The sequence below is a fragment of the Podarcis cretensis genome (genome assembly GCF_951804945.1).
Source record: "Podarcis cretensis genome assembly, chromosome: 6".
In the NCBI taxonomy this organism is placed as follows: Eukaryota; Metazoa; Chordata; class Lepidosauria; order Squamata; family Lacertidae; genus Podarcis; species Podarcis cretensis.
Window position 1 is genome coordinate 15,426,354 of NC_137175.1, and position 19,712 is coordinate 15,446,065.

General features: G+C 46.2%; 1 protein-coding gene across 1 annotated transcript in view; it reads left to right on the top strand.

Annotated features, from left to right (window-relative positions):
- CTCFL (CCCTC-binding factor like) overlaps positions 1 to 17,134 on the top strand; it is a 28,175-nt gene extending 11,041 nt beyond the window's left edge. Inside the window, exons 6-11 of the mRNA XM_079980182.1 lie at positions 733 to 853; positions 1,825 to 1,974; positions 9,981 to 10,141; positions 13,648 to 13,830; positions 14,823 to 14,940; positions 16,403 to 17,134. Coding sequence (XP_079836308.1) covers positions 733 to 853; positions 1,825 to 1,974; positions 9,981 to 10,141; positions 13,648 to 13,830; positions 14,823 to 14,940; positions 16,403 to 16,536 — 867 coding nt within the window. The 3' untranslated portion in view covers positions 16,537 to 17,134. The remainder of the gene's footprint in view (positions 1 to 732; positions 854 to 1,824; positions 1,975 to 9,980; positions 10,142 to 13,647; positions 13,831 to 14,822; positions 14,941 to 16,402) is intronic.
- The last annotated feature ends 2,578 nt before the right edge of the window (positions 17,135 to 19,712 follow it).

Sequence of the window (19,712 nt, forward strand, 5' to 3'; positions counted from 1 at the left end):
CGCTAACCCAGAAATAGTACCTCAGGTTAAGAACAAAAAAAATTCCTTCCAGTAGCACCTTAAAGACCAACTAAGTTAGTTCTTGGTATGAGCTTTCGTGTGCATGCACACTTCTTCAGATATATGTATCTGAAGAAGTGTGCATGCACACGAAAGCTCATACCAAGAACTAACTTAGTTGGTCTTTAAGGTGCTACTGGAAGGAATTTTTTTTGTTTTGACTATGGCAGACCAACACGGCTACCTATTTGTATCAGGTTAAGAACTTTGCTTCAGGATGAGAACAGAAATCGTGCTCTGGCGGCGCAACGGCAGCAAGAGGCCCCATTAGCTAAAGTGATGCTTCAGGTTAAGAACAGTTTCAGGTTAAGAATGGAACTCCAGAATGAATTAAGTTCTTAACCCGAGGTACCACTGTAACTTAATCTGTTTCATTTGGCAATAACATGCAGTCTTAAAAACAGATACAAAACCAAACGGGTTATCATTCTGTAGTATGAAGTGGTGAGTTCCACCAGTTTACTCTCAGCTCAGGGGAAAACTAAACCTAGTATTTTATTTTATTTTTTTAAAAAAGTTTGGAATTTCCAACCATTTGTCATGATGGCAGTCACTGACATTTATAACACTTGTAGTAGCGAACTTCATTTTTTTTTTTTTTAATGATGAGTTATTTTGGCAGGGTGCCTGGCGCTATCATGCTTTTTAATTTCTTCCCATTGGTAACCACAGGCCAGCAAGCTGAAGCGTCACATTCGCTCGCATACAGGAGAGCGCCCGTACAACTGCACCCTTTGCACCTATGCTAGCAGGGACACTTACAAGCTGAAGAGGCATATGGTCACTCACTCCGGTAAGAATTAGGAATGCGACAGTTGTCATGGAAATATTTCACTGAAGGAGGGGAGCGGTGCCTCCCTCTATGAGCTTAGAGCCTTAGACAGTGCCGGGCCGTAGAAGGAGGAAAGGGCAAGAAACTCCCTGGGGAACAGTTGGAGGGGAAATATACAGAACTGTCTTCGTTCCTGCTGATAGCAAACTCAGGTGCTCAGTGCCAACAGGATAGAAGTCAACTCAGGGCCAATGAAAAACAAGAGGGAGGTATTGGCGTAGCCAGTGGAACACCAAGGCTTAACTTCAGACCCTACTAACGTGTCCTATTTATATCCTAGTTAAGTGTTGGCTCCAAATCACACTCTCCAACTGCAGGTATGAGTTAGCTGGGTGACATCCACAATCTGCACAGAAACAGTTGTTTCCTCTTCAACATTAAGTTGAGGAAGGGTTCTGTGTGACCTAGAAGCTTGCATCCTGAATTTTAAACTCTAGTTGGGTAAATTAAAATCAGTGGGTGGCATTCAGCGAAGTTTTACTTACTTAGTTAATTGACGAAACTTATATACCACTTATTATGTTGGATAGCTCGGTTGGTAGAGCACGAGGCTCTTAATCACAGAGTCATGAGTTTGAGCCCAATGTTGGGCTAAAGTCTCCTGCATTTCAGGGGGTTGGACTAGATGACCCTCGTGGCCCCTTCCAACTCTGTGATTCTTTGACGTGTTGCGTGTATTATGTGGCACATGTTCCCGTTCCGTGCTATTAACGTGGGATGAATCAAGCAGACAAACCAGAAACCTTGAAATCTCAATGGAATTAAGACATGTTAAAGATGTTATAGAGGAGAAATACACACCTGACATTTACAACAGCAGTAAAATCAGGAGTAAAACAAAAAAGAAGAAGTGCGTGTGTAAAACATCACCGCAGTTTTCCAGCTATGTCATTTTGCTTGCTAATTCACATCTTTCATCTTTTTCCTCCCAGGTGAAAAACCCTTTGAGTGTCAGATTTGCAAGGCCAGGTTCACTCAGGCTGGAACTCTGAAGTTCCACATATTGCACAAACACGAGGAAAATGTGCCAAAATACCAGTGTCCGCACTGTAACACGTCTGTGGCCAGAAAGGGTGATTTAAGTAAGTCCCATTACCTCTCTCTTTTTTTAAGTGTTCTTTAAAATCAATGGAGTATTAGGCTTGGCATCATTTTAACTTAAGAAACTGCTGCCCCAAATATAGTGTTAATCTGGCTCATTGGTTCCAAATGAATACCTAGCTTGAAATCTTTGCAGCAGGCAAACCCTGATTTCTCAAATGAGAGCAGCAAGAAGGCTTTTTGAGGCCAGCAAGCATTATACCTATGCATGTACAGTGGTGCCTCGCAAGACGAAAAGAATCCGTTCCGCGAGTCTCTTCGTCTAGCGGTTTTTTCGTCTTGCGAAGCAAGCCCATTAGCGGATTAGCGCTATTAGCGGCTTAGTGGATAAGCGGATAAGTGGCTTAGCGGTAGAAAAAGGGGGGGAAGGGGGGGGAAGTCGGAAAAACTCGCAAGACATTTTCGTCTTGCGAAGCAAGCCCATAGGGAAATTCATAGAATCATAGAATCGTAGAGTTGGAAGAGACCACAAGGGCCATCGAGTCCAACCCCCTGCCAAGCAGGAAACACCATTAGAGCACTCCTGACATATGGTTGTCAAGCCTCTGCTTAAAGACCTCCAAAGAAGGAGACTCCACCACACTCCTTGGCAGCAAATTCCACTGTTGAACAGCTCTTACTGTCAGGAAGTTCTTCCTAATGTTTAGATGGAATCTTCTTTCTTGTAGTTTGGAACCATTGCTCCGTGTCCGCTTCTCTGGAGCAGCAGAAAACAACCTTTTTCCCTCCTCTATGTGACATCCTTTTATATATTTAAACATGGCTATCATATCACCCCTTAACCTCCTCTTCTCCAGGCTAAACATGCCCAGCTCCCTTAGCCGTTCCTCATAAGGCATCGTTTGCAGGCCTTTGACCATTTTGGTTGCCCTCCTCTGGACACGTTCCAGTTTGTCAGTGTCCTTCTTGAACTGCGGTGCCCAGAACTGGACACAGTACTCCAGGTGAGGTCTGACCAGAGCAGAATACAGTGGCACTATTACTTCCCTTGATCTAGATGCTATACTCCTATTGATGCAGCCCAGAATTGCATTGGCTTTTTAGCTGCCGCGTCACACTGTTGGCTCATGTCAAGTTTGTGGTCAACCAAGACTCCTAGATCCTTTTCACATGTACTGCTCTCAAGCCAGGTATCACCCATCTTGTATTTGTGCCTCTCATTTTTTTTGCCCAAGTGCAATACTTTACATTTCTCCCTATTAAAATTCATCTTGTTTGTTTTGGCCCAGTTCTCTAATCTGTCAAGGTCGTTTTGAAGTGTGATCCTGTCCTCTGGGGTGTTAGCCACCCCTCCCAGTTTGGTGTCATCTGCAAATTTGATCAGGATGCCCTTGAGTCCATCATCCAAGTCGTTGATAAAGATGTTGAATAAGACCGGGCCCATTACAGAACCCTGTGGCACCTCACTAGTCACTCTTCTCCAGGATGAAGAGGAACCATTGATGAGCACCCTTTGGGTTCGGTCAGTCAGCCAGTTACAATCCACTGAGTGGTAGCATAGTCAAGTCCGCATTTTACCAGCTTCTTTACAAGAATATCATGGGGCACCTTGTCAAATGCCTTGCTGAAATCAAGGTAGGCTACATCCACTGCGTTCCCTTCATCTACCAGGCTTGTAATTCTGTCAAAAAATGAGATCAGGTTAGTCTGACATGACTTATTTTTCAGAAATCCATGCTGACTATTGGTGATCACAGAATTCCTTTCTAGGTGCTCACAGACTGTTTGCTTAATGATCTGCTCCAGAATCTTCCCTGGTATTGATGTCAGACTGACTGGGCGGTAATTATTTGGGTCCTCTCTTTTCCCCTTTTTGAAAATAGGGACAACATTTGCCCTCCTCCAGTCTGCCGGGACTTCGCCTGTTCGCCAGGAATTCTCAAAGATGACTGCCAGTGGTTCTGAGATCACATCTGCCAGTTCTTTTAATACTCTTGGATGCAGTTCATCTGGCCCTGGAGACTTGAATACATCTAAACTAGCCAAGTATTCTTGTACTATCTCCTTAGTTATTCTGGGCTGTGTTTCCTCTGCTGAATCATTTGCTCCAAATTCTTCAGGTCAGGCATTGTTTTCTTTATCGGAGAAGACTGAGGCAAAGAAGGCATTGAGAAGTTCAGCCCTTTCTGCGTCCCCTGTTTGCATTTCACCATCTTCTCCTCTGAGTGACCCCACTGTTTCTTTGTTCTTCCTTTTGCTACGAACATACCCATAAAAGCCTTTTTTGTTTCTTTTAACCTCTAATTCGTCTTGCGAAGCACCTCCAAAACGGAAAACCCTTTCGTCTAGCGGGTTTTTCGTCTTGCGAGGCATTCATCTTGCGGGGCACCACTGTACAAATCAGTTGAGTCCAAGATGCTTATGAAATTCTCCCATCAAAATTTCTCTTATTTTTTGTTTGTTTCCAGCTCTGGGCTTGAAAATACTTACTGAAGAGCAGGATATAAACAAATGAATTGCTTTGCAGGAATGTGTGTGCTAGGCACAATTGCATACACAAATTGTATATGGGGGGGGGGGGATTGCACCGACAAGCTGGTGAACTTCCAGGAGAACTTCTTACTTTTCCCCCCACATGCAACAGATTTAGTCCAGTCTTCTCATCGGTAGATCAACTGCTTTGCATGTGGAAGTCCCAGGTTCATTCTTGGGCAGCTGCAGGTATCACTAGTAGAGAAGTCTGTCTGAAATCCCAGAGAGCCATTGATGGCAAGTGTAGACTAAACTGGTCTGACCCAGCCTTGTTCCGCAAGTGGCGTGCCTCCCCCAATCTCTGCCAAGCGGGAGCAGGATTCCAGGGCGTCCCCAGGATTTTGGTTCCATTGGGAAATCAAAGCACAGCGGAGACTGGTGTCTTTTAAGAAATAGGGTTTATTGCACACATGGGCCCTAGGACCCATGTACCTACGGGACTTCCTCTCCTGGTATGCCCTGCAGAGGACCTTAAGGTCCACAGATAACAACACTTTGGTGGTCCTGAGCCTCAAGGAGGTTAGATTGGTTTCAACTAGGGCCAGGGCCTTTTCAGCACTGGCCCCGACGTGGTGGAACGCTCTGTCACAAGAGACTAGGGCCCTGCGGGACTTGACATCTTTCCGCAGGGCCTGCAAGACAGAGTTGTTCCGCCTGGCCTTTAGTTTGGACTTGGTCTGACCTTTATGTTTCCCTCCCCTTATGGTCTTGATTTATCAGCTGAATTAAAATGAGGCTGCATTTTAAATTGCATTTTAACATGTACAGTGGTAAAAGGTAAAGGTAAAGGTACCCCTGCCCGTACGGGCCAGTCTTGACAGACTCTGGGGTTGTGCGCCCATCTCACTTAAGAGGCCAGGGGCCAGCGCTGTCCGGAGACACTTCCGGGTCACGTGGCCAGCGTGACATCGCTGCTCTGGCGAGCCAGAGCCGCACACGGAAACGCCGTTTACCTTCCCGCTGGTAAGCGGTCCCTATTTATCTACTTGCACCCAGAGGTGCTTTCGAACTGCTAGGTTGGCAGGCGCTGGGACCGAGCAGCGGGAGCGCACCCCGCCGCAGGGATTTGAACCGCCGACCTTTCGATCGGCAAGTCCTAGGCGCTGAGGCTTTAACCCACAGCGCCACCTGCGTCCCAATGTACAGTGGTACCTCGGGTTAAGTACTTAATTTGTTCCGGAGGTCCGTTCTTAACCTGAAACTGTTCTTAACCTGAAGCACCACTTTAGCTAATGGGGCCTCCTGCTGCTGCTGCTGCCGTGCCGCTGGAGCACTATATCTGTTCTCATCCTGAAGCAAAGTTTGTAACAATTTCTGGGTTAGCAGACTCTGTAACCTGAAGCGTATGTAACCCAAGGTAACACTGTAATAATAAATTTATTATTATTTTAAATTGTTTTTTTCCCTCCCTCTTTTTCCCCCCTATTATGTTTTTACTGTGATTTTATTTTATTGGTGTTAGCTGCCCTGAGCCCGGCTCTGGCCGGGGATTGCGGGGTATAAATAAATATTATTATTATTATTATTATTATTATTATTATTATTATTATTATTGCACCTGGGTCTGCTTTGGAGAGAGTTCAGGGCGTGATCTCAAGAGGGGCTTGTTTGCCACAGCGGTGCAACGTTTGAGTCCAAGGCATCCTACATGCTGTCTCCGTGTCCCAACCTGTCAAGGTGGTTCCACCTGGGGGTCCCTGGCCCCACCTTCCTCCTTCCCAAGGATGCTTGCTGCAAGCCACTCCTCCCCATCTGTCCCCTCTCCCCTCTGTTTTTCAGAGAGGGCACATTTCCCCTGTGTGACCTCACTCTCCCAACTGCCTTTCCTTCTGTTGACTAACAGGCAGCAGCCCCTGCCTGGTAAATTGTTCTTTAATGGCCTCCTGTTCTTAATGGCATTGCTATCACTGATCTCCCAAACAGGAGAATTGGTTCAGCCTCTGTTTTAAATCTGAGGTCTGGCGTCTTCCCTTCAATACAGTCATACCTCGGGTTACAGACCCTTCAGGTTGTGCGTTTTCGGGTTACGGATGCGCCAAAACCCAGAAGTACCGGAATGGGTTACTTCTGGGTTTCAGCACATGCGCAGAAGTGCTAAATCACACTTTGCGCATGAGCACCAAATCGCGACCCATGCAGACGCGGCGCTGCGGGTTGCGAACACTGCAGGTTGCAAACGTGCCTCCCGCACAGATCACGTTCCCAACCCAAGCGTGTACTCTAAATATTATCTGAATTCTACCATTTATTAATTTCTGGCATACTCCAGCAGTTGTGGGTGCCTTTGCATCCCCAAACTCTGCTACCCCTAGCTTTTCCGATTATTCCAAGGGAGGTTTTTATGCAGGAGCAATACAAGGCCCGTGAGACTAGGCAACTTTTCTTCTGTTTGTAGCAGAGAGAACTGGCACCACCTTGTGGCGGTTCTAAATTGCAGGAACATTTGTGGTTGCGTGCTAATCCCCAGAGTCAATGAAAGTGTGTCTTTGGTGTGGGTCCTGGGCAATGTTGCTAATCTGACGGGGGGTGGGGGGTGGGATGGGGACCCATAAAGCTAAGTTGAGGTTTCCTTCCTTGAAATTCATCAAAAGTGGAGGAACAGCTGAAGACGGTGCTTTTTCTTAATGCTAGGCCAGCCTAGCATTATGGGGATGAAAAACCTGTGTGTGTGTGTGTGTGTGTGTGTATTTATTTATCTTCTGTGAATAATTTCCAGTCTGACTGGGGTTGGTGAGTGTCTCATGAACCCACTTAAACCTTGGTTTTGAGTGTACGTTTTTCCCTGTGGAATTGTAAGACACTATGAATAGAAATGGAAGAATATAACACATGCCTATTGTGGGACGTGGGTGGCACTGTGGGTTAAACCACAGAGCCTAGGACTTGCTGGTCAGAAGGTTGGCGGTTCGAATCCCCGCGATGGGGTGAGCTCCCATTGCTCAGTCCCTGCTCCTGCCAACCTAGCAGTTCAGAAGCACGAAACACAAGTAGATAAATAGGCGGGAAGGTACATGGCGTTTCTGTTCGTTTCAGTTCGAAAGCACGTCAAAGTGCAAGTAGATAAATAGGTACCACTCTGGCGGGAAGGTAAACGGCATTGGACATTGGGCAGAATTAAGAGAATATAGGAGAGGTGAGGCCTGAAACAAAGATTCCACCCGCACGGCACATTTAAAGCAGTATCATACCGCTAACAAGAATTCTGGGAGCTGTATGTTAAGGATGCTTGGAGAGCAGAGATCGCTATTAGTAGACGTGATTATTCTACTGAAAAACAGAATCAAGACATGCCTTTTCAATTTGCAGAAAGGTCTGAATAGCTCAGCTGCAGATCATAGAAACATTGGCTTCCCAACTTCTGTATTTTCCTAGAACATTTTTTGTTTTGTGGAGGTAATTTTTTTTATTCCTATTTTTGCATCGCTTATCACAAGTCCACGGAGAGTTGAAAGAGGACGTGGAATGGCAATGAAAATCAATTCAGGCAATGCTTCCTTTGAAGTTGTTGAGAGTCTCTTCTGTGGGCTTTTATTGTCGCATGGGTCTGGCCCAGAGCATCCATTAACATTTGAACTCTTATATCTGCATAGCAAACACTAATTGACTATACGAGTCTTGGAAGCCCTGGCTGCTTTTAAATTTCATTAAGCCAGTGTAGCAGAATTACTATTTTTGAATCCAAGAGAATCATAACACAAGTTACAGCAAAGGGATCTTATTGCAATGGCCGAGTGTGCTTTGCGGCTGGGGTGGAAGTCAAAGCACAGTATATCAGACCCTTTTCCATTTGAAGGTGAAAAAAGCCCCTCACATTGCAGGGATTTCGTTGTTGTTGTTGTTGTTGTTGTTGTTGTTGTTGTAATCTGGTAACTAGGAGCTTTGCAAGTACATCTGGAATTGCCACTATAGAATAGAATGTTATAAGACTACTATCGGGTACCATTAAGGATGCACTGGGCAGCCCTTTGCTCAACCCAAAATGGCTGGAGCTTTTGCATTTCAGAGGTCTCCACTGCCTCTGCTGTCGGTGCCTACCCTCCAAAGGCCCAGGGCAAGGAGAGGCAATGGTGGAATGGCAGAAGGATGCTGTACTTGGGACGTGGAGAGCCTGCCACCTTCTGCTGCCCCAGGTAGCTATTCTGGGCTCTTGGGAGCAGGGTAAGGAAGAAGAGGTTCTTAGCATCATGGAGAGCCCAGCCCTGCTTAGTATGAAGCTGAGCAAAGATTTGTCCTCCTAGTTCCTGCTTGCAAGCATCTGATCACAGGCTCTCCCTTTTTAAAAAGCTCTGTGAATGTTTGCAACACCCCTGGTAGTTATTTGTTATAGCTGCGGCTTGATACGCTGAGATGCGAGCTAAAAGAATATTGCATGGCATATAGACCACTGTTCCTAGAGGGCCGTTGTGCCAGCATAGCAGGGTAAAATAGCTTATGGGGCAGAGGTCAGCAAACTTTTTCAGCCGTGGGCCGGTCTACCGTCCCTCAGACCATGTGGTGGGCCGGACTATATTTTTTTCAGGGAGGGGGAATGAATGAATTCCTATGCCCCACAAATAACCCAGAGATGCATTTTATATAAAAGCACACATTCTACTCATGTAAAAACACCAGGCAGGCCCACAAATAACCCAGAGATGCATTTTAATTAAAAGGACACATTCTGCTCATGATTCCTGGGCTGTCCGTGGGCCAGATTGAGAAGGCAATTGGGCCGCATCCAGACCATGAGCCTTAGGTTGCCTACCCCTGCTATGGGGAAACTTTTAGGGGTAGGGAATGAGTGACGACCTAATAAAGAGGTAAGGCCTCTTTCACACGCTGCACTTTTATGTGCAAACCTTTAAAAAGCTAGAGTGGAACTAACAGGTATGCCATGTAGATGCTCTCGATGTGGAGACATGATTTCCTGCAAGTCTCTGTTGAGTTTTACACAGAGTGGTAAATCTGGATTTGCCACCATGAGAATTGTGGTCTCGTGGCTTCTGCGTCTGTCTCTATCTGAGGCTGGATTTTGGAAGCCCATAGTTCTTCAGCTGTGCTGGATCAGTGCATCTGTTCAAGGAGACTCTGGGTATGTAACCTCTCTGGGGAAATACCGTACTTTTCTGTGTATAAGACTAGGTTTTTCCCTTTTAAAATTATGCTAAAAAGTGGGGGCTGTCTTATACATGGGTAGCGCATAGGGTGGACGTTTGATTGGTTGCTGCTGCGGCTGTCAGCGGCTGTTGGGCGTGTCATTGGTTGCTGCATCAATGGGTGTTGTTGATTGGCTGATGCTGTGGCAATATGGCGGGCGATTTGTAGCTTCTGCCGGTGAGGGGACAGATGGGAGGCTTTTGCGATGCCATCTCTCCCCGTTTTCTAAAATTCGAGTCCCCCAAAATATGGGGCGTCTTATGAATGGGGGCGTCTAATACACGGAAAACTACGGTAATCTGTAGAAACACTTTTCAAAAAAGAAGAAGCTCCCCTCCATCTTTTGAAAGGATCATTGAGATGATGCTGTTCTCCTTAGGAATCCACTTGCGAAACCTCCATTCCTATATTGAAGTGCCGCTGAAGTGCAGTTACTGCGAAAATGTCTTCCATGAGCGCTACGCTTTCAGACAGCATAAGAAGACCCACACAAATGAGAAGAGATTCAGATGTGACGAGTGCAGTTATGCATGCAAGCAGGTATTTAAGATAGTCGGGGTCTGAATGTGGGTTTGATGGGATTAGTTTGCTGTGGGAGATGTGTTTCCTTTGATTGCCATGCAAATATTTGTCGCCGCAGTCTGTCGCTAAAGTCCTATACATTTTTTTAAAAAAAAATCAAGATTTTCTGGTACAAGAAGCAGGGGATATTTATACTAAGTATTGCAGTTTTTGATGTGCTTCTAATAGCAGAGATGCTCGCCGTCGACATGATCAGAGGAGAAATTCTGTATCTGAAGCCGCTTCTCTCTGCCACATGCCAGAAATAATATTTGAACCGCGAGAATGTAAATGGACAAAATTATATTGGCATGTGATCAAGTGGTAATTAATTGATTCCTGCTTTTAAAGGAGCTGGAAATAAGTTAAAAGCTGGTTTGCTTCAAAAGGAGCTACAACTTAGTGGTAGGACAAAAGATTTGCCATATGCAAATTTTTATAATTGCTTTGGGGTAAGGCTGTGAGCCTCTAAACCACTGAGCCTCTTCGGCTTGCTGATCAGAAGGTCGGTGGTTTGAATCCCCACGACAGGGTGAGCTCCCGTCGCTCGGTCCCAGCTCCTGCCAACCTAGCAGTTTGAAAGCACATCAAAGTGCAAGTAAATAAATAGGTACCACTCCAGCGGGAAGGTAAACAGCGTTTCTGTGCGCTGCTCTGGTTCACCAGAAGCGGCTTAGTCATGCTGGCCACATGATCCGGAAGCTGTAGGCCAGCTTCCTTGGCCAATAAAGCGAGATGAGCTCCACAACCCCAGAGTCGTCTGCAACTGGACCTAACGGTCAGGGCTCCCTTTACCTTTAATTTAAGGCTGTGAAAGCACTAGAGCACCCAGTCACTGAGGTCCAGCTCCGAGGGCCTTCTGGCGGTTCCCTCACTGCGAGAAGTGAGGTTACAGGGAACCAGGCAGAGGGCCTTCTCGGTGGTGGCACCCGCTCTGTGGAACGCCCTCCCATCAGCATTGCATACAACCCCTTATACTGAAGGGAAAGCAGTGAGTAGCCTCACAAACACATTCTGGATTGAATCTCTGCGGTTGCTTTGTTTTCAGAATAAAAATGTCCCATTTAAGCAAGTTTCCCCTCCCCCCATATGTGTTATTTGGCTCTCGGACATTTGCCCCCACTGCGTTCTCTGATCGTATCTCCACCAACCTCATTCCCATCCCTTTTTAAAAAATGAATAACTGAAAAGCAGGGTACATACTTCCCTCATTTCCCAGCTTACGCATATGTAGAAGTGAACAAATTATGCATGCTTCATCCTCTTTGCCTGACTTTGGGAGAGAGTTTGGAATTAAAATGCATAAATTCAGTAGAGCCAGTTCTCCATGGTGCATTTATTTGTTTGTCTTGTTGCATTACTAATTTCAACACAACTGGGTTTTTTTTTACTTCTGTTTGAACTGGTCCCAGCATTCTCAAATAATGAGATTAGTGTACATGTGTGTGTTTTCAAAGGATTAATTTATTTTTGAAACAAACTTGGAACTAAAGCAAGAGTTTTCCAGTCGTGCTCTTTCTACTCTCGAGTAGTAGAAAACGGGCATTAAAATAGGGTCATGTTACATATGCCAGCAGTTTTTCATCTCTCCTACTTCCCCAACTTTGTATCTTTGCTCCTAAAGACACTTCCTTGGATCAGGGCCACAGCTCGGCGACAGAACACCTGCTTTGCATGCAGAAGGTCCCAGCTACAATCTCCAGGCGGGGCTGGGAAAAGTGCCCTGCCTGGAATTCTGGAGTGCTGTTGCCACTCAGTGTAGACAGTACTGAGCTAGATGGACCAATGGCCTGAATCTGCATAAGGCTGCTTCCTTGGCACTTAACATTGCACCTCAGCCACTTCCTTTGTTTTGGCATAGGCAAAGGCTCTTCGGCTTTCTCCTCCCCATGGAAAACAGCAACGGAGGCTAAATTCGATTCTGTCCCTCACCTTATGCTCTTCTGCTCCCTCTTACATAAACATGAAGCAGGACACGGGCAAATGGCAGCAAGTACCAAAGCAGGTGGCGCTGTGGGTTAAACCACAGAGCCTAGGACTTGCCGATCAGAAGGTTGGCGGTTCGAATCCCCACGTCAGGGTGAGCTCCCATTGCTCGGTCCCTGCTCCTGCCAACCTAGCAGTTCGAAAGCACGTCAAAGTGCAAGTAGATAAATAGGTACCACTCCAGCGGGAAGGTAAACGGTGTTTCTGTGTGCTGCTCTGGTTTGCCAGAAGCGGCTTAGTCATGCTGTACACCGGCTCCCTCGGCCAGTAAAGCGAGATGAGCACCGCAACCTCAGAGTCGTCCGTGACTGGACCTAATGGTCAGGGTTCCCTTTACCCTTTACCTTACCAAAGGATGCAACAGGAGACCTTTGCCCATGCCTGCCTGCAATGCTGTTCGCATAGGAGTTGGAAGGGGTAAAGTCCCCTTTGCCTTTATCCAGGTCCATGCAGGAAATAAGGGAGAAATCCAGGATTGCTAGTCCTTCAAAACGTGGTCCTTGTTGACAGGTAGTTGCTCATTTGGGCTTTTCAGATTATTTCTCAGCAAATGCCCTATTTATCAGTTTTCCAAGTTTCTCAGAAGAGCCCATCACCAACTTGACCTCCCTGCTGGGGCCCCACACTCCTCCTTTAGGCAGGCAGCTCCCATCCGCCATCTGTACCTGCCCAGAATGCATTGCCCCAGCCTATAGATCTATAACGTCGTAAAACCCAGCCTAGAGACCTATTGGCTGGGGGCATTGGATGCTGGTTAAATTTAAGATGGCGGCTGGCCACTGGAGATGGGAGCTGAGCTTGGCTCCCATTGAAAAGCGAAACCACTGCCTGCCCACCACTAAAATGCCACCCGAGGGAGGCTGATAGGTGCTGCTGCTGTTGCCCCTGAAGCAGAGGGGTGCGGCCGCCTGCACAATCGTGTCCACATAGCTGGTGAATGTGCCATCAGATGCACTGTGGCAAGGATCTCCCAAAATGTGGCTCCAGTTCTGTTCCCCATTCAGTCCTGCTGAAAATGAGTGACCTTCATGGGGTGGGGTCAGCAGACACACATGGGTTGGAGCAGATAGGGTCAGTGGCGTTCAGGGAACGCATGCAGGAAGCCTTCATGAGACTGGAGACCTTGCTCAACTCTGTAACACAAGGAGCATGTAGCTCTGTAGGTGTCAGGAGTGAGCCGGCAGTAAATCACACCATGCAAGTTGGAGTTAACTCTTGATTAGCAAGAACACGATCTGCACAGACTTGGCGGATTAATGAGCATAGCATCCCTGGTAGGTCTTGTCGCATGAATCAGTTGCCAAGACTGAAAGTCCCCACAGCAGTCTTAAGTACCTTCTTCTCCAGGGTTCTTCCCAAGCAGTCGGAGATTGCGCCTCCGTGACGCCAACCTTTCCTCCGCCCTTTTCATCCCTCTTCTGGTTCTGTACATTTCCAGGCGTGGCTGTTGAAACATTTGGCATTCCTTCCAGTCAGTTCTCCTTTTCCTTCCCCACCAGGAACGCTATATGGTTATTCACAAACGGACACATACAGGCGAGAAGCCCTTTGTCTGCGTCTCTTGCAGCAAACGCTTTCGACAGAAACAGCTCCTGATGGTCCATTTCAGGAAGTACCACGACTCCAGTTTTCAGCCAAGAGTGTACAAATGCCCGAAATGTGGCAAAGGCTATTCTCGTTGGGTGAGTTGACTTTGCTTGGTAAAGGAGATGTCTCTCCCGTCAAACAGATCCAGAACTGTGTGTGCTCCGTGGGTTACATACAAGCACAATAGCGAAAAAATATCTGGTGTGGGTTGCAAAATTCAGCCATGTGGCAGTTTCAGCTGCTGTTGTGCTTCTTGTTTGGCATCAAGACGGGGGGGGGGGCATCAGGACCCCGATAGAGGCACTGCCAGTCAAACCAGGCAATGCTATCATAAACCAGGGGCTGCCAACCTTTGTAGGCCCCTGGACACATTTGGATCAGTGTGTGTGTGTGTGTGTGTGTGTGTGTGTGTGTGTATGTGTGTATGCGTATGCGTGCACACTTTGCTTTTCCAAGTAATCCAGTAAAAGTCAGATCTAGCAGAATTAAATAGAGAAAAACACAGAAAAACCATAAGAAATCTGTATTGTGGCATTATAACCAAAAATGCAAAAGAAATGCATCAGTTAAGAAACAAGGACTCAAATCAGTAAAAGAGAGCAGTTTGGTGAATCTTATGTTTATGTTATAAGGAATGAATACATATTATTATTTATATTTCAAAAATGTAACACACACTAGTATAAAAGAACAGGGAGGGTGGAATAAATCTATGTCAAATCCCACAAACTCAGTTCAGGGGGCACTTGTTACCTAGTTACGCATGACCTTTCAGAACCAAATTTAATATTTCCATTTTTATATCCCCACCGTGAGCCTAAATCATAGATTTCTAGAGTGGGAAGGGACCCCAAGGATCATCTAGTCCAGCCCCCTACAATGCAGAAATCATGGTCAAATGTTGATCCTAAGTTATATAATTCATTGAATTATATTGATCCTAATTGACGTTGATCCTAATACAATTCACTGAATCAGTGACTATAAGCTCTTAACTCTCGACCGGCAGACAGACGGATGGATATTGTGCATAATACACTAGATAGGTGAATCTTGGTGTGTGTTTTTTATCCCTTATTCCGAGCAGAATAATATGCGCAAGCATGCTGAAAAGTGCGGCGAGTTAAGGACCGTTCAACCTAGCAAAGGGAACAAGAATAAAAAGAAAGAAAACAAGGGCTCCAGCTGCGACACCAAAGAAGGAGGTAATCTTTGAGGTGACTTCAGGTGAAAGGGGAGATGGTTCACGTCCTGCGATCGCGCTGAGTTTCTACCTGCGAGCATGCAGCTTTCTGCTCACACAGCCACACGCAACATGTGTTTATTATTTTGGCAAGGGAGACTGGAAATTGGCCTGGGCCTAAAAGGTCTCCTTGTATACCAGCATATATATTAGCATAACTATATACAATATATTGCATATATTATTATGTGACAGGGCTATGTGCGTGCAGCTCCAGTTGCAGTCATGCATGCACAGATCAGGGCCATCTGTCAGGGATCCTATAACTGATTCCTGCATCGCATTGGGGTTGGAATAGATGGCCCCCAGCATTCCCTTCCAACTCTACTGTCAGGGACTGGGCAGAGGCGGAATGGCGGAGACCACCTCCCCATCCTGACCCTTCCAGGGAGGAGGAAGAGGAAGACAGTATAGATTTACCACAGGGGGTTGAGGGAGGTGGCAGCTCAGAGGCAGATGAGGGGGAAAGCTGGGAAATCTTGGGAGAGCTGGAACAAGACCCAGCTGACACGTAGTGGTGGTCCCGTGGGTCAACCAAGAGGCGAGGTCTGAGTCCAGTCCAAGGTCGAAGGAGCAATATGGAGGCAGATCGTAAAAGCTGAGGCTGGGTGCAGGACAGGGAGTCCGGTGAGGTCAGGAGCGCTGGCAGGAGAGGAGGACAAGGTTCAGGCAGGAACTGGCAACCTACAAAGTTGCTCCCGCAACTCGGGACTGGGGCTGGCTGGCTTTTATCTGCCCTGAGGCATAGGGCGGCCCCAATCCACAGATGACTCGCCCCTCCTGGCCTGGAGGCGAGCACTCCTCCTGTGGGAACTTGGTTCCCTCCGCCTCTCTGCCCTGAACCTCTGCAGCTCAGGAGAGGCTGGAGAGTTACCAGACCCAGAGGCAACCTCAGCTTCCCCTGGTGGGGCTGAGAGTGGAGCACCTGCAGGCAATGGGTCCTCCATCACCTCAGGAGCCAGTGCAGACTCAGCTGGTGCCTGCACCTGAGGATCCAGCGCAGGTGAGGACCCTTCAGGCTCATGCCCCAGCCCCAGCTCAGCTGGTTTTGGAGGCGGGGAATCCTGTGCAAGCTGGGATTCCTCAGGTTCAGCATCTGAATCTGAATCCCAGGCCATCACACACGTTGTCATTAGAAAGCATTCCAAACTCTCCATGACCCAGAACCCGGCGAGCCTTAAAAGTAGGAGAGCAAAGAGCTCAAAGACCAAGGGCATGTAGCAGCACCCATAGCAGTGAGGAATGAGGGAGTGGGAGAGGCGGGGATTCACTTGGGACAACGCCATTATCCAAGAGGCTGGGTCCTATAGTTTCTCTCTGTAAAGATTGAAATAAAAAAGGACAGTAAGAAGCTTTCTATGTTTCTGTGTATGCATTTGTTCTCCACAAATGTCCTTCTTTCTCTCTCTCCTCCCCTCCGCCAGGGACTCCTTGTGTTAACTCTCAATTCTACGCTCCTCGTATCCCTGCCGGAACATGGGAGAAAAAGGAAGTTGTTTTGGACAACGAGAAAACTGGGGTGACTTGTGAAATGATCTTCAACTCGATAGACAAATGATGCGATTAAACGCCTCTTCTGTCTGCTTGTAAATACATCGAGGCATTAAGCTCGATTGGCAGATCTGTAGAGCATTATTCCCTGAAGGTTGCTGAAACTGCCTACGTTTTGCCATTGTTCTGTTAACGGCACGCAAGAAGTCAAGAGTAGGTTCGTGGAGGTAAAATGCCTCAGCGAAATCGTTCCAAATAACTCTGGCTCTCTCGCCAAGGACGTCACCTCTGAATAAATTGTTGGATTTCAAATAGCTTCCATTCGGCGTTACAAGTTTAGTTATAAAGTGCTGGAATTATAATACAATTTGAATGGATTCCTTTATGGCATTGATCCCAGATCTCTTTAGCAAATGTGGCAGGAGTCAATGATGATTTTTTTAAAAGAGAGTTTATAGCGGTATTGTGACAGATGTACTCATCCCCTTATCCTTTCTAAACTAAACAGTGTTTCAGAAACTTGCTTGACCCACAAGGCAAAGTGTACCTACCCCACAAGAAGGAGTGCCTCTATCATAACACCTCCAGCACTCTTTAGAACAAGCAAACTGTCGGCAGCTGCGCCGCTTAAATTCTGTAAGTCTATAAACAGACTGAAAAGAGGAAGAAAGAAAAGAAAACACACAGAACTATTGTAATCTGTAAACAAGTTTGCATATCGTGTATTTCCGTTTAACTTGTTCGCACAAATAATTACGGAGAGAGGCGTTTTCTTCTCTTGTGGAAAACATGTTCACAGCCATTTTGACAGTGGCAGCCGTCTTCAAGTTTGCATTTTGACCGGGTCCAATAATCCTCTGTCTCTTATTGATTTGATTGAATAGCAAGCTATTTCAATTGCCCTCAGGTTGTAGAAAGAAATAATTACGTTTTCTACATATTTTACCCTAGGTTTTTGGCTATGCCGACGCTTGTTGTATTATGTCTATTGACATGGGAATCAGAACCAGAAATGAAACTTATTTTGCCCACTCTGCCCATCCCTCCCTTTGTCACACAGAACTCACACACAAACATTTAGAAATGCTTTCATCCTTCAGTATCACAGAGGTTTGTTGGCATGTTTCACTTTCAATAAATTAATTTTGCCTTGCCACCATTTCCCAGGAATTCTTTCCCAGTTGCATTCTTCTCAGTAGTTCTCATGCAATGGATTTTGCCATCCAGTTTTATAGAGCCGATTAATTGAATATGGGAGGTGGGAGAGACTAATTCTCAGCCTACCCACCCCTCCTCTGTAAATACCAGATCAGACAACCTTCATGGTTAGCTAAGCAGCAGAAATGTTTGGGTGCAAGCATCGCGCAAGGAAAACAGCGTTCAAGTCTGTTAATGTTTTTACCTTGGAAATTGCTAACCTCTGCAGCAGCATCACTGAGATGTTACCAGAATGAATCTGAATTGTTCATACTGCCTATTTTGTTTTATTGCAATAAGGTGAGATAACAGTATGCTTTGCAGTGGTGTGTTCTCTCCTTTTTAACGTTTACTCGTTTTAAAAGACAAGATGCAAGTGCAATGAATGCCGATGTCTTGATTTGCCTACAGTTTATAAGAGTGTAATAGTACAACCATTTTAAGGCAAACGTTAGTGTTTGGTCTGGGAGGAAATGGGCTTTTTACGTTCAATAAAGATTTTTCTGAACATCATCTTTCAGCTGGCCTCTTTAATCATGTCTTGCCTTCAGAAACTAGATTCTCTGATGTGAAATCCGAAGCAAAGTTTCCAGAGTCATAGCAAATCTCTGTAAACCTTGGGCTGGATATGCCAAGGCCCAAGATCAACAGAGGGGCTTTGCTGGTGGTCATGCGAACAAGCGGTGCTCTCTGTGTGGGGACCTGGAGGTGGGTTTCTCTGTAGTGGGGCCCCACCTATGGAACTCCTTCCCCTTGGAAGTATGAATGGCCCCAACATTAATGGGTGCTCGCCATTTTTTTGTGGGGGGAACCCATTGGTTTTCTGAAGCTTTCAGATGATTAGGGGTTTCTAATATATCTTCACCTGGGTATTCTATATTTGGCATTAAATGGAATAAAGCTATATTACTATGGATGGTTTTGGGACGCGGGTGGCGCTGTGGTCTAAACCACAGAGCCTAGGGCTTGCCGATCAGAAGGTTGGTGGTTCGAATCCCCACAACAGGGTGAGCTCCCGTTGCTCGGTCCCTGCTCCTGCCAACCTAGCCGTTCGAAAGCACGTTAAAGTGCAGGTAGATAAATAGGTACCGCTCTGGCGGGAAGGTAAACGGTGTTTCTGTGTGCTGCTCTGGTTCTCCAGAAGTGGCTTAGTCATGCTGGCCACATGACCTGGAAGCTGTACACCAGCTCCCTCGGCCAATAAAGCGAGATGAGCGCCGCAACCCCAGAGTCGTCTGCGACTGGACCTAATGGTCAGGGGTACCTTTACCCTTAACTTTTATGGATGGTTTTAATACTTCATGATGCTTTGTTTTGGGATTCTTACATATTTTATATTTGAACCCCTTTTTCTTTCAGTTGCATTTCTGTGGCACTTTTCACTCACACAAGTCGCAAAGCGGCTAACTTAAAACAATAACATCGTAGGACACCCCAACTGCAACATAAGCCATACAAAATAATAACAAAACTTCAGGAAAACAACCACCTTCTATGAAACACTATTAACAAAGCAACTTTAAGAATAGGCTCAAGCACAAGAAAAATCAAAAAAGCGCTTGTAATCCACAAAACAGTATTAGCAACGTTAACAAGCTTAACAACAAAAAACAAACAAAGGTGGGTTTGAGCCCCACGTTGGGCAAAGGATCCCTGCATTACAGGGGGTTGGACTAGATGAACCTTGGGGTCCCTTCCAATTCTAAAAGTCTATGAGAAGTGAATAAAACCCGAAGGTTCAAACTAAGGGTCATACGGAGCAGGGAAAGTCTGGGCAGTTGTTATGATTTATATACTATCCTTCATCGTAAGATTTCAGGGTGGTTCACAGAATAAAATACAGGATAAAAACAGGTAATATGCTGCTTTTTGGCGCCTATGGCAGTTGCACGCATTTTGGGACATCTCTGTACGCTAAGCCCAGGTAAAAATTGTACTTAGTTCGTGGGCCAGCATCTGCAGAAAATTCAGAAATAAGGACGCCACACAAACAAGGCACTTTCTTCAGGATCATCCCGACTTAACGAAAAACCTTATTTTATCAAT